At 57.3% G+C, this 14051-nt stretch overlaps 4 protein-coding genes across 6 annotated transcripts; 3 read left to right on the top strand and 1 right to left on the bottom strand.

The window, feature by feature from the left end:
• Positions 1-141: 141 nt before the first annotated feature.
• Positions 142-2774, top strand: PV09_08084. Of its 2 annotated transcripts, XM_016361937.1 has the most exons (3): positions 142-355; positions 423-2161; positions 2258-2774. In XM_016361937.1, the coding sequence occupies exons 2-3, from the start codon at positions 426-428 to the stop codon at positions 2421-2423; spliced, it is 1902 nt and encodes a 633-aa protein (XP_016210243.1). In that variant the 5' UTR covers positions 142-355; positions 423-425; the 3' UTR covers positions 2424-2774. The 2 variants fall into 2 exon arrangements, with proteins under 2 accessions (XP_016210243.1, XP_016210242.1); XM_016361936.1 differs by having other exon boundaries at positions 142-2161.
• A 5-nt stretch (positions 2775-2779) lies between these two features.
• PV09_08083 (uncharacterized protein) lies at positions 2780-5608 on the top strand. The gene is made up of 3 exons (XM_016361935.1): positions 2780-3786; positions 4062-4516; positions 4674-5608. The coding sequence occupies exons 1-3, from the start codon at positions 3609-3611 to the stop codon at positions 4707-4709; spliced, it is 669 nt and encodes a 222-aa protein (XP_016210241.1). The 5' UTR covers positions 2780-3608; the 3' UTR covers positions 4710-5608.
• Positions 5609-7472: 1864 nt separating this feature from the next.
• Positions 7473-8928, top strand: PV09_08082 (uncharacterized protein). The gene has a single exon (XM_016361934.1). It carries the CDS (start codon positions 8022-8024, stop codon positions 8592-8594), a length of 573 nt encoding a protein of 190 aa, XP_016210240.1. The 5' UTR covers positions 7473-8021; the 3' UTR covers positions 8595-8928.
• PV09_08081 lies at positions 8777-13187 on the bottom strand. 2 transcript variants are annotated; one of them, XM_016361932.1, is made up of 5 exons: positions 12543-13187; positions 12252-12392; positions 11358-11948; positions 9977-11292; positions 8777-9890 (listed from the first exon to the last, which is right to left on the bottom strand). In XM_016361932.1, exons 1-5 carry the CDS (start codon positions 12554-12556, stop codon positions 9517-9519), a joined length of 2436 nt encoding a protein of 811 aa, XP_016210238.1. In that variant the 5' UTR covers positions 12557-13187; the 3' UTR covers positions 8777-9516. The 2 variants fall into 2 exon arrangements, with proteins under 2 accessions (XP_016210238.1, XP_016210239.1); XM_016361933.1 differs by lacking the exons at positions 12252-12392; positions 12543-13187 and having other exon boundaries at positions 11358-12103.
• Between the last annotated feature and the right edge of the window lie 864 nt (positions 13188-14051).

Here is a 14051-nt window from a genome sequence, read left to right as displayed (position 1 = left end):
TTGGGGCCCGAAGCCACTAAGTTTAGGGGCCCTATAGGGGGTCCAGGCCGGGGACAGGCCCGCGTAGATTTCGTCATGGTCGCCGTAGTCTCCAATTGCTGATCGTCAGGCTCGCATCCATCGCCGACTTCTTGACGCCCACACCGAACTCCCAACCACCGCATCCGCCACTTCGTGCTGTAATCAATTGTTGGCCTTGCGGCGCCCGAAGATGAACTGATCGACGCACGAACGAAATTACCGCTGTCGTCTGCGCACCTCCCCCGGCGTGTCCGCTCAGATCGCCGGCTTATCTCGTTGCAGCTCCGTCCCCAATCTTACCCCCGCCATCCCCCGCGCGTACAAGTGTGCATCTGTCTGTCTGCCCGTGAAGGACACGCCCGTGGGCCGTATGCATACATGCTGACGATTGACGGTCGCAGAAAATGCTCTTGAGCGAACTGCCTACTGAGCTGATCCAGCACATCCTCCGCTACCTCCCGCCACCCGCATTCCTCGCACTCAGCCAGACGTGCAAGACGCTCCGCTCCGTAGCCGACACACCGCTGCTGTGGCGCTACCTCTGTCGTACTCAGTATAAATACTGGGACCCGCGCCACGAGCTCGCTGCCAGTCTTTCCAAGCCGGTCGAGGATGTGCCGTGGAAGGAATGGTACGTGTCGCGCCGAGTGCTGGACCGGCAGGTCGACCGCCTGATCGACGAGCTGGTCAACAATCCGCGGGGTCGCATCGAGAAACTTGAAACCCTCGTCAACATCGATATCGGCTGCATGCCGGGAAGTCGCAATCTGTGGGACATCAAGGACTCTCTGCTTCGGCACCTCCACTGTGACGATGGCGCCGAAGACGTGCTGGCGAGGCGGTTCTGGGCCAGCGCCGCGATGGAAAAGCTACATCACGGGCGTGCCGTGAGTCTGTGGTCTCGTCTCAATGCCGAGGACGGCCAGGAGATCCCGCTTGAGCGACTGCTGGGGGCCTATGATCTCTTTGTCGAGGGACTCGACGACGCAGAGTGCGCCGACGTTAGCATCCTGCTCGACGAGATTGCGCAAGGCTTTCGCGTTGCTCATCCTGGCTGGGAAACCTTGTCTCTGAGGCAGCGCGCGACCGCCTTGGCCCTGTTTCTGAGAGCTCAGGGCTTCCAAGGCGCAGAGGACGTCTCCTTTCACGACCTGCCGAACAACTTCATCGTTCGCGCGCTGCGCAACCCAGCACATCCAGCTCTACCCATCGTATGCGTCACAATCTACTGCGGAGTCGCGCGTCGCGTCAACATTCCCGCGCAGCCATGTGGATTCCCCATGCACGTGTATGCCGTCATCGAGGCTCCCGATCTCGACGTCGCCGAGCCCTCGTTATCGACGACAGGGCCATCGACACTGCTACCCTTGCCCCATGAATCAGCGGCCGCTGAGGCCTCTTGTTCTTCGCATGCTCGGCAGCAGCGCATGTACATCGACGCTTTCCGCCCGGGTGTTACCGTTGCTGTTTCTGATCTCACAGCCCAGCTGTCAAGCATGGGCGCAGGCCTTACAATGCAACAGTCATTTCTTGGCCCTGCAACGCCTTCGGAGATAACGGCGCGCACCAGTCGTAACATCATCCACTCTGTTCGCATGACCAAGCAGCGGCCCTCGCATGCTGGAATTAACATCGACACAGACGGCTGGCCGGATCTTGACGCAGCCATGTACGCCGCGTTGTGGACGAGCGTACTAATCAGAGAAGACAGCAGTCCTGCGGCTGTGGCAGGCCGAGGACCCCGCGAGCATGGCCGATTGAGGCATACTCTGCCGTTCCTGTGCGAGCTCTTGCAGAATCACCATCCCTGGGATGTCAACCTGCTGGAAGAGTACATTCTTCCTCTGGTTCTTGGACTGCCGGAATACGGGCAGCTGCTGCACATTACGCGCGCCTTGCGGCTGAGCGATGCGAATGCGAAGGTTCCTGTGCGGAGGACGAGCTGCTCCACGGGCGGACAGGCTGTTGGAACTGAACATGTCCGGTACAGGATTGGGCAAGTTTTTGTGCACAGGCGTTTCAGGTACCAGGGTGCGATTATTGGCTGGGATGTCAAATGCGACGCAAGCGAGGAATGGGTTGCGCAGATGAGGGTCGATAATCTCGAGCGCGGGCGGGAGCAAAGCTTTTACCACGTCCTGTAAGTCGAAATACATCCATGTCATAGATACTTCATGTCAAAAGGCTGCACCCGTTTTGTAATTATTTTGGCGACTTGCTAATGGCTTTTGTGCAGGGCCGAGGATAAGAGTCATAGGTACGTTGCGGAGGACAACATCGTGCCAACGGACGAGGTTCCCAATTCAGCGCTGCTGAGGCTGGCTGGGCGGTATTTCAGAAGATACGACGAGGAACAGAGGCGCTTCGTGAGCAACATTCGGGACGAGTATCCCGATGATTGAACTTTGGAGCGCGACTGTACGGTTAGAATGAGACAGACCTTGGGGCTGATGCAATCAGACATACACGCCATAAGCGAAGAGTGGGTTGAGAATCAGTCTGATCGCACACCCAGCTCTTTGCAACGCGATAGAATGCAGAACGTAGAATGTCAGCCAATATTCCAGCAGCCCTTTTTTGGACGGTGGTGCAAGAGCCTCGCTGAGCGTGTTCGGGGAGAGAACGCAGCAGCAGACGGCAAGAACACTGACACTCTACTTTCAACGATGTCTTGCAGCTTTGTTAGTGACGTCGAGCAGGCGGGAACGAAAATTTGGGTGTCCACTCCCCCATTTTTTTTTTAAAAAAAAAAAAAAAGGGCTCCGCCATATTGGAAATACTGGTGGTGTAGATGGGAGTAATTCCACGTCGAAAGATACCATTTGCCAAGCTTTCTCTCCTCTCTAAAAGGGATTCTGCTTCAGCACTGCTCCAAGCCATGCTGTAACGTATGCATGCATGTTAGAGCTATGGCCCCGCAGTTTCTGCTTCGAGCAGCACTGCGTCTGGATCATTCGCCCTTTGTCGCTTGCGGAAGTCCAGCAGCCCCAAATTGGTGGTACAAGCCTTTAGCCCGGTCCAGCTGCGAGAAATGGTTCGCTGCGAAGTGCGGTGTCTTTTCTTCGCGTTTTTCTCGATCTATTCACACGCAACGACTCGTGTTTACGGTGTGATCAACGTCCGGTTCGGTGTTGGACCTTGACGGGGTACGATGTCCGTGGAGACTATGCCCCGCGATACTTCCCTGTGATTTTACTTCCCCAGCGGGTCTCTCCATCGGAGCTCGTATCAGCTGCGCCGCCACTGATCCTCAGCAGCGCGGACGGGTGAGATTCCGAGTGAGGGGAAGAACAGCAATTTCAAGAGCTGAGCGTCGTCCACATTGCTGCTCTCCATTCTCGACCGAGAAAACTTCGCCGTCGTTACCCCGGCAGATATCTTGCGCATTTACGAGCTCGGCGCGACAAAGAAGAAAAAGGGAAAAAAAACGAAGAAGAAGAGGAAAGGAGAGAAAGAAAGCCAAACCAATTTAGCATTGAAAAACAAAATAAAAAAACAAAAACACACAGCAACCATTGTGTGTGGGTTAGCACTAGGGTTGGCCAAATCGAGGTCCAGCTTACAAAGAGCATCAGAAAGACGACGCTATGGTCTCGACCGAGTTCGCCACCGTTCGGCTCAAGCCCGGCACCGACGTCAAGAGCGAGGGCAAGGGCAAGGAAATTGTTGATCTCGTTTGCGAGACCGTTTCCAGGCAGGAAGGCTGTCTGTTCGTCGCCAGTGGGGTGACTGTGGAAGATCCCGAGGTGTGGGAGATGGTCGTCGGCAAGTTGCTCTTCCTTCAAACCCCAACCCCCTTGAAGACAAAGTAGGAAAAAGAAACGCCTTTCTCTTTTTCCAAGCCAAGTATTGCCGCATCCCCAACTCCCTGCGCATGCGTCTTTCCTCCTTTTTGTTGGCATCGCCGCGGCGGCAGCGCTCGGGGAAGGGAAAGCGGCCGGTTTGCCGTGTGCGTCCCATCCCCCCCCCCCCTGGCCACCTGCCCCATCCGCCCGGTTTTGTGCAGTTACCCGGACGTAAGGCTGACACCGCGAACGCAGAATGGCGCGACATCGCCGACCACAAGAGGTTCCAGACGAATGAGGCGTACGGGCCGTTCATGGAGAAGGCAAGGACGGTCGTGAGCGAGGAGCCCGGGAGCTTGGTCATCAACCACGCCGACCTCACGACGCCAATCAGCGACGTCACGTCCGCGCCCGTCGTCGAAGTCCTGCTGTTCTACGCCGCACCGGACGCGGGTCGCGACGACGAGCTCGTCGCGGCGGTCAGGGAACTTGTGGACGCGGGCCTCAAAAACGGAGCTGCCGTCACCAACGTCGCCGCCGGCTGGGTCGTCGAGCCGCTCGAGTGGCCGGAGAAATTCGAGGGCAAGGCCAAAGCGTACCGCGTCGTGATCGGATGGGAGAGCGTCGAGAAGCACATGGAGTACAGGGAGACGGACTCGTTCAAGCAGACGATCCCCGCCGTGAGAGCGTGCGTCTTGGCCACTGACATGGTATGTTATGTTCTCGCGCCTGCCTATTCAAAACCCCGTTCTTCTTCTCTCTCCTCCTCCTCCTCCTCCTCCTCCTCCTCCTCCTCCTCTTCTTCTTCTTCTTCTTCTTCTTCTTGTGCCGTCCTCGTCGCCTGTCCACTCTCTGATCAATCCGCAGCATCACACCGTGTTCAACAAGTACGAGAAGCCTTGAGCGACCAGGTGCAGCAGTCACCGGTGGAGAGCCGCGACCTTGCGACCGCGATCTTTTTCTCTTTCTCTCTCCTCGAAACTTTTCTACATCTTCACTTGCCCCCCTTCCTTTGCAGTCTATGATGCTTTTCAACAAAAAGAGAAAAAAAAACGTCGAAGGGATTAGACGCCATGAAAAACGTGTTTTGACGAAGAGGTGAGGCCGAAATATAAAAGAAAGGAGACAAGTTGTTCCTCTAAAGATATGGGAAAATCCAGTGACTGAATTCTCTGCCCCTCTTCCCCGCCCCTTTCCATTTCTTGTTCTGTTCGACGTCGCTTCATTCCCAACGTCCATATCAAGCCGGTACATACAGTCCGTCCCACATCCCCCTTTCGGCTTTGTCGAGGGCGTTTCTTTCAATGCCTCTCATCGCTGTCGACGGACGAGCAAGCGCCTCTCTGTGTGGATCGCAAACACGTAGCTTGGGAGAAGTCAACGGTCGGGCCTGGACTGGCAGAGCAGATCATAGAGGGGATCTCAACGCCGCCTCCCTCTCTCACGACACAGCGACGAGCGGGTGCGGACCACGGGGATTCCAGAGGCGGTGGGATCAAGGTCAACGTCTCCGAGCAGCCCTTTTGCTTGTGCTCGCCCGTAGGGCAAAAAACGGCCCAAAGCGAGCACAGCAGCCCGGCGTTGCGCCTGCCATGGTGACTTGACATGGCTCACATCACGACCATCGGAGCGCTCTCTGTCCCTGCGCCTCTGGAACGAACAAGCACCATTCTCACATTCAAATGCACGTGCCCCGGAGTCTTGTCACGCACGCAAAACTCTCATCAGCCGCAGTCGGGTGCCGTTGCCAGATATTCACAGAGCCCAGCTGGTGATCGCACAGAAGCATTTGCGACGCAACGTAGTCCGCCTTCGTCAGAGGCGGGTCACCAAACGGGGCATGCGCAAGACACAGCATCGTAGCGGCGGGTCACAGTCTCCACAGGCATGGAGAAACGACCTTGCTTAACATCGTGCTCGAACCTAGCCCTCCCCCGCCACTCTCTCTCAAAAATTTTTTTTCCTTCTCTCATCAAGTGATACCCCCCCCCCTCTACTGTTTAATTCACGAGGCAATCACAGGGAGACCGCCAAGGATAAACAAAAACCAAAAAAAAAAAAAGAAAAGGGGGGTGAGATTTTTGTTTTGCGGTCGTGCAATCGGTCCTTCAGAAAATGGTCCATGCTACGGGGAGCTAATTGATCCCGGGGCCCAAGATGGGGTTTGAAAAGAAAAACGTCGCAGGAAGCGCTGTAACACGAAAAGAAAGGGGGGGTTGGGGGGAAAGCTGTGGCCAGTTTTCAGAGCGGTAAAAGAGCGCCCAGGCGGTTTTCTCACGATATTGCGGCGTACCTTGTTGCCCTTCAATTTCACTGCGTGCCTTTCATTTTTTTTCTCTTTCTTTTTGGCGCGCAGCCCGTGGCAGTATTCGTTTGTTCCAACCACAGCCCAGCCCAGACACTTGACTTGGCTTCTAACGTTTCCTACCTGGTCGATTCTTGTGAGCAGTGCGATAAGTACTCGGCACAGTAACAGACCCCGACATGTGCCTGGAAAGCAGAGCTTCCGCGGAGGGTGGGAGGCGATGTGGGGGGAGAGCGAGAGAGAAGGCGAAGAAAGCATACAATTCTCTGTGCTCCGATAGTGGCAGCCGAGTTAACGAAGCGTGCCCTACGGAGGGACTGTACACATGGGTGATTGCTTCCTGTGCGACACGCGCCGAGGGCACGGACAGCAGTGACGTCCTTTTTTTCATGATCTCGGAAGATTTCTGCGAGTAAGAACCGATTGTCTCTGGGCTGTTTTGCAGCCGCGCTATGCTCCTGCAGGCTGGGATCCAATGAGATCCCCAGGAGCCAGCTTTTACACGACGAGCAGCAGAGACCAGAGGGTTGGACGACCAAAGCAGAGGGATGGGCTTTTCTTTTCGTTTCTTTTTTTATTCAAAAAAAAAAAAAATCGACTAGCGGCAGAGCGTACGCAACAGAATACACTCGGCGCTGCCGACCACGGTAGACTCCTTTTTTCGCCACAAACCTCAGATGCATTTGCCTCCACGCTCTCCCTCCTCTACGACGAGTGACTCGGCGTGTGTCTGGCGTGGAGGGCCAGAGCGAGGATGGCTGTGGAGGAGCTGTTCGCTGGTTTTGCGCCGAACGTGTAAAATGAGATCACGGAGGGAAAATATGGGCCGGGGCCAGATTAGCGGTTTCATCAAGCTCGCTCCACAAGTGGCTTCCACGCGCGTGCGAAGGAGAGCAGCGAAGCGCAGAGCTAGGACAGTGGGTGGTGCCTCAAGGAAGCCGGACGAGCTGCTAAACCGCCCTGACGCTAATGGAGGAGACGAAAAGAAGTGGCTAGTGCCTCCCGAGGGTTCCGTGCGTTTCTGAGATGGGGGAGGAGAGGGAAATAAAAAACCCATTAAAGGACCGGGGTGGGGGGGCGCTTCTGTTGCGTGATGTGACGCCAGCGGGAAGCGTGACCGTTATGCACAACGATCGAGTCGTCGCCTCTTCTTTGCTCCTCGTCCATCAGGTCCGGTGTTGCGCCTCTCACAGCCAAGGGCGTCTCCTCCGCCGCCGGCGCCCTCCACATACAAGTAGGAGCGTCACCCGGCCCCAAGCGAGACTTGACTGCGAGCATCGATTTTTGCCGCGTCGCAGTCGCCATGACGCTACGTCGGAGAGTCCGTTTCGCATGGCCAGACTGGGGGGCGGGGAGGGAGGGTGGATGGGAAAAATTGGGTGGAAAAAGACCTTACCACAGCAATGTGATGTCGCCATGCAGCGGGAAAAGCGCAGCCATAGGAGCAGCCACAGACTCGTCACGTCCTGGCTTCTGCGGGTCCTAGAGCCAAAGGCCACAAGCGCGCGGTGGAGATCTGCGAGAGAGACACAACACGTCCGAGAATGGTCGGCCGGAAAGGAAATAAAAAACGCATTGTTATTTGACGTTTTGAATTACGCCAACCACGTCGACTACGAATCAGACAAAGAACGGCTAGCCGACAGTTTGGACGGGAAGAAGGGGGGACGTCCTGCTGACTAGTGCGACGAGAGCTTTTCGCAGCGGCCATCCAGGCATCGCCAGCTGTCGCACACAAAGAGCACGGCAGCAGGATCGGAGGGCGGGAAGGGAGAGCGGCCAGGCGTCAGCATCGTGAGGTTGGACCGCATTCAGATTGATAGGCATGCAAGCCTCACGGACGAGAGAACCTGAGACTGTGGCGAGAGCGTTTTTGCCTTTCCCCTCCCTCGCCGGACTCCCGCCGCCCAATGACAGCGCAAGCGCGCGACCGCCGATCATGGACCACGCGGTCACTGCGCAGTCTGCGCTGGCACGTGTGCGTGGCTCCAAGGGTTTTTCGCAAAAAGTCGGACTCTGATCGATGTACCTCTGTAGATCCAAGTGGCGCAGCGACGCCCGCTCCTCTGAAGAGCGTCAGAGCCATCGCGGGTCGGGCGAGCCTGCCAACGCCCGATCGTGCCAATCAGCTGGCCTGTGGCCCACGCCGAGCTATTCTGCGCTCTCGCTGTCAAACACGTTATCCTGAGGCGTCGATCGTTCAGTGGCAAAAAGCCCGTCGCGAAATGACTTCGACTCCGTCGTCCGCTAGATCCGAAAGGAATAACGAGGGTCGACTTTGGGCCCCACGAAACGAACGAGACCTAGACTTTGCGACCGCTCGGCCTCGTGGACGGAGCTTGGGGGTCGCATTGGCGGATGCGTCGAGCCTGTCCTATCCTCCTTCTTCGCTTGCATTTCAAAAGCGCAGCCGGGCCCTGATTCGCGGACTTTGGTTGCCACCCGCTGGCGTGCGAGATGCACGTCTTCGTTGCTGTTGGTAAGGAGTACCGCCCAAGCGCAGAGGACGTGGCCAACACGACCGAACACGCAATCCCAAAGGCGTGAATTTGCTGGTCCTCGGCGCGCATTCGTAGCTCGGGCGCGTCGACGAGATGAGCTGGGCCGGGGGGCGAGAAAAGCAGGTACGCAGACATTCTCGGATCAGAAGGGGGAAAGATAGGGAGGAAACAAGGATGTTATTCGCATGCACGTAGCATGTTCGTGCAGATGATATTGCGCTAGTCCATTAAATTTCCTTGGAACAAGATCGGCCAGAAAGGCAATACGTAGATCAATTATTCCTAAATCGTTTCTCGGTTCGTGACAGAAAAGAAAAGAATGTGTGCTGCAAATGTGACACCGTTCTGCCTAAAGGCATCGTTGCCAAAATACCCCGCCCAGAGCTTGTGTTCGTGTACGTTCAATAAGATGATGCCAAAAAGTAAAACATACCATAACAAGAATCATATGTTGCTCCAAAGATGACCGCGTCGTCCCAATGACAGTTCTCTATCGAGATGTTATCCTACCCCAGTTGACCCAAGGAAAAAATGAGAGGGGTGTATAGAAAGAGAGAAGGGGGGGAGGGAGAAACCGGGAGAAAGGCATGGAGAGAGCTCTGACGGGAAGCACAGCAAAGAAGAATGAGAGGTTCCCCCGCAGAAGGGTTGTAGTTTGTAATAAAGTAAGTGGGTATCGCAGAACGGAACAAAGAATAACGCCCCGTTGTTGGACTTGGTGTATTGAAGAGTCAAACGCCAATGATGTATGCTGTCATCGACGCCCGTTCCTGGAGTTGAAGTATTGGCGAGAGAGGGGGGAGGGAGGGGGTTTGAAGGTCATTTGCTGTCGGTGGTTGAATAATACATAGTCGTAATCGTCGTAAGATTAAGCCGCCCCGGTGAAAAGGTATTAGGAGTCATTTCAGTACAGGAGCCTGAGCTCGTAGCCTTCCGACTGCACCGTCGTCGCTATGTCGATGTCGCCGTCGACTTGGATGTCAGTCGGACCCGAGTCCCACTCTCGTTTCATGGGCGAATGTGGCCGTATCTCCAAGAACTCGGCGATCATATCTTGACCTTCCGGAAGTTCCACGACGGATTCGTCGTCAAGCAATATGTTCAGCCCTTGTTTGTTGATGCGCAAGGTGCGCAAGACTTTGGTCGGTTCGACGTTGCATTTCGCCGCTATGCCGTTGATGAGGTCCTTGAGCGTGCGCTGCATCACGTAGATCGCGCGATAATAATTGTCTTCGGGTACTCGGCCAGTGAAGCGAGGCTGCACGTAGAAGCATGCGACTGAGAGAATTAGTTGAATGATGACCAACTTAGCGTGGAAGAATAATGAAAAGGGAGTCCATGTGCATGTTTTAATCAGCACGTACCTGGTTTGATTGGGCGTTCAGGCGGAGGCTGGTAGGTGTAATCGACACCCAGAGCCTCGATCCAGCCTGTCAAGGATCCAGCTTGATCGCCGCCTGCCTTTGGCACCTTCACAGGCACGTTCGGAGAGCCGAACTGGCTCGAGCCCTGTCCTGACGACTCGCCGTGCGCCGAGGCCTGCTGCCAGCTGTGCGTAGGCTGCAGCGAAGGCATGGAGAAGTCCGACTCCCTTCGCGACTCGCGCCGCTGATTGGAAGGGATAGACTGGTTACTGGGCGTGGGAGACACCATGGAGGAATGGCCAGCTTCGGCGCTCTGTTGTTCCCAGGCGCTGGAATCGCCCGTGTGGACTCTGGTCAAATCCGGAAGATCGCCACCTACGAGCTGGATCGGATGCAGGTCTGGATCGTCGTCCTCCTCGCCCCTGAGGTATAGCACGCTCTGCGGGCGCGTCGAGGTGAACATGTCCTGCAGCGCCGCGAGCTTGAGCTGCAGCTCGTCCTCGTGGGAGCCCCGAGCACCCGTCGAGCTCGCCGAGGACATGGACCAAGTGCGCTTGTGCTTTGGCACTTTTCCCGGCCGGGAAGACATGTCGCCTTTGGCGATTGAGCCGCTGCGCTTTCTCTTCCCATGGTCCTTGACGCCTGCTTCGATCTGCGCAATCTGCTGCTTCAGCTTGTCGATCGACTTCTTGACATGCGCAACGTCGTTCGACAGCTTCCTCTCCGCGCCGTGATCACGGAAGAGCTTGACCTTGCAGTAGCAGATCTCGGCGTTCATGGCCTCTGGGGCGGGCGGCGGTTGTGTGTGTCGCAGCTCGGTTTTGGCGCACAGCCTGACCGGGATGCCCTTTACGCCTTTGGAGTGGCTGAAGTCAGTGGACAAGAAGTTGAAGCGGACTGCGAGAACACATTCAGGCGGCGCGTTGGGCGCGGGTGTCCACGTCACCGAGAACCCGTCAAAGGAGGAGGACTCCAGCTCGATCCTTGGGCGGCCAGCTGTTTCCAGGCCACCGACCTGGGTCTGGTCTACGAACTCGACGGCCTGCAGACGTCCGCCTCTTTGGTGGGCTTCGCTTGAGCCCCGCCCTTCTTTCCAAAGCTGCCAGCAGGCGGCGGGCTTTTGGCGCTGCTGCTCATCTTCGAACGAGATGCGCACATAGGTGCGATACGTCACTGGCAACGCAGAGATCTGCGAAGGCTGGGTGTCAACGATTGAAATGGAGTAGGCTTGACCCTTGTTCAGATACGTGACGGGAATCTCGCTAGCATGCTTGATCATCGCGGTGGGCGCGTTGAGCGTAACATGATATCGAAAGCTGGCCATTGTCAGCACAGCGTCCGCGGCCGCCGGAGGCAGGACGGACGGAGAGGGCAGACTTACTTATTCATGGGCGGCTGATGGACCGGAGGTGCTGGCTGCATGGTGGCATCGAAGGCCTGCGGCACGAAAGGCACGGTAGGGGACGTCTCCTGCATCTCCACATCGTGGCGCATGTGCTCGTCATGTTTCGGCGGCTCGCCGGGGTGAGCAAACGCGTCAAAGCCGGACGGATGATGGCCAAACTGATGAGGGGGAAAGGCCTGTACGTGTTGAGAAGGCTGGGCATGAAAGCTGAAGGGGTTCGGATTGTGGAAGACCTGGGGGGCTAGGGTTTGGGGTTGAAAGCCGTGAAGGGGCGCGTTTGTCGCTTGAGAAGCGTGTATGGCGCCCTCGGACGTCGGCATGGACAGAGGCGTGCCCAGGCCGCCCAAGGTGAATCCAGGCGTGTGGAGGTCGCCGGCCTGAGGGTGGTAGAGAGTGTTGGTGCCGCCCGGCGTCGGGGTGTAGTAGCCAGGCGGCTGGTTTGCGAAGTTCGCAAACGTCAAGCTGTTCGGGTCGAGCAGGGAGGGCGTGAAGCGCCATTGCTCGTTGTTCGCTCTGGGCGTTGGATCGAGGTCCTTGATGTCGTGGTCGTCGTGCGACACGAACTGTCTACACCACGGCGGGCGGGTTAGCACAGGGTCAGCAGAGGCACGGCGTCACGGCACAGCTACACCTCGCAGTCAAGCCACCACGCTCTGCCAAAGAGCACAAAAAAAGAGGAAAAGAAAAAGGAACCAAGGGCCGAGCACCCTTTTCGATTCTTTTCGATTCTTCTTTTTTTGCGCCCGTGGGAGGGGGTTGGCGCTGTCGTCGATGGCCGTTGATCGTGCGAATGGATCGCGCAGTCCAAACGGGCAAAGAGCGACGCAGCTGTGGCCGTGAAGGCCGCGCTGGCAGGGGACGCAAACACACCGAGGCGGCACCGCAACATCAAGAGCGTCGGCCAGCGACGTCGAGCCATGAAAAGGCCCCGAGGCGGCCGTCGACGTGGCTAGCTCCGGAAACGAAGCCCGGAAGTTCTCGTAAAGCTCATCCTTCGGCTTCTGCGACTGTCTGCGAGCGATCTGTCAGCGCACGGCTTTCTTCAATGCCCTCCGCAGCAGCGGGCCAGCCAAGGCAGCGCGCGTGCGGACGGCGCGCTGGGCCTGACGACATGCGCGGCGGCCCACTGCAGGGAGGGCGAGGATGGCGACGGCGACGTACCGGCGACGAAACATGCCTTCGACCACGGGCTGGGCGACAAGAGCGTCGACGGGGACGATGGCATCTAGGTCCGGAGGGTAGAGAAGGACAAACGAACTCAGGCCTCGCAGGACAAGGACATTGGTCTGGCGGATCTCTGCTCTGGGACAGCCGCAAAGGCACGCAGACGCACGAATCGACACCCGCTCTCACTCTCACACACGCGCGCGCGGAGCTCACGCAAGACGTGCAAGCCACAGCGATCCGGGAGCGGCTCGGGGGCAGGCGACCTTTTCGTTTGTTCTTTCGACCGAGAGGGGAGCGCAGGGAGGAGAAGAGCAGAGAAAGAGAGAGAGAGAGAGAGAGCGCGCGTGGGCTGGCAAAAGTAATAAGTCACTTAATAAGAATAATGGGGGTTCGGGAGTCGAAATAAGAACCACGCTTCGTTTCTGGCACGCCGGCAGCGCACCACGGCCTTTTTCTGCTGTGGCCTCTTTTTTTCTTCCTCTTCTTATTTCTTTTCCCTTTAGTCGGTTTTAGGCTGCCACTCCGCGGACGGGCGCCAGAGGATCGAGAGTTTTGCGTCGGGTCGCGGCTAAGGGAAACGCTTTCTTTTTGTTGTTGCGGGTATCGTGCTCTACGGCCTTTTGGGGCGTGACGGCGACGGTTATCGTGCGCTTTTCCCACACCACGATGCGGTCGCCAAACAACGCTCGCGCCAGACGCTCTTTTTTCCCTTGTGACAGCATATGCCTCGTCGTCATACCACGATCGTCACCCGTCACGCCCCGTCACCAGCTCCCGCCGTCACCATCGTCATCGTCAGCCAGCAATCCGCATCGTCTCTCCCCGTCATCATTGGGGATCGGGATTGTCCTGTGGCTGAGGAAGGTTCGATCCCTGAACCCTGGCCCCCGAGCAGCCCGCTAGTGGGTCGCTCCTGCTAATCGTCTCTAATGCCATTTCCGGGAAGGAACGACAGGCGGGGACTTGCGCCTGCCCTCTGCGCACAGGCTCCCAAGCTGGTGGCAGCTGCCGCCTCGGTGGTGGCTGTTGGTGGCTGTTAGTGGCTGGACCTTTCTGCTTGACGTCGGCCTTTGCCTTCCGGCTAATCAGCACCAGCAGCAGCAGCAGCAGCATCATCACCGTCGCCTCTATCACCATCGACACCGCAGCGCTGTGCGGCCAGTCCTGTGACGTGCGGCACGAGAGTTGGTGCTGCAGTCGCTGCGGTGGGACACCCATGGCCGGCCATGATGGCCGATGGGCGTCCATGTGCGTGTAGCTGGGTGGACGAGCCTGTGCGTACGCACGTTCGTGTGTGCTTTGCGCGTGCGGATGTGGATGTGTGGCTGCTGCTGCCGCTGTTTACTCTTGCCTCGACGCCCAACGCCTCGTGCTCCTACGCCAAATTACTACTATCAACTCCGTACAGTACAGTATTGCTGCTGCTTCTGCTGCTACTGCTGCTACTGCTGCTACTGCCAACCGCCGTCCTCTCATGACCACTCCTTCTTACCCTCGTACACC

The sequence above is a fragment of the Verruconis gallopava genome (assembly GCF_000836295.1).
Source record: "Verruconis gallopava strain CBS 43764 unplaced genomic scaffold supercont1.36, whole genome shotgun sequence".
Classification (NCBI taxonomy): domain Eukaryota; kingdom Fungi; phylum Ascomycota; class Dothideomycetes; order Venturiales; family Sympoventuriaceae; genus Verruconis; species Verruconis gallopava.
Note: the sequence above shows the minus strand (reverse complement) of the source record. Positions and strands in the feature narration are given on the sequence as shown.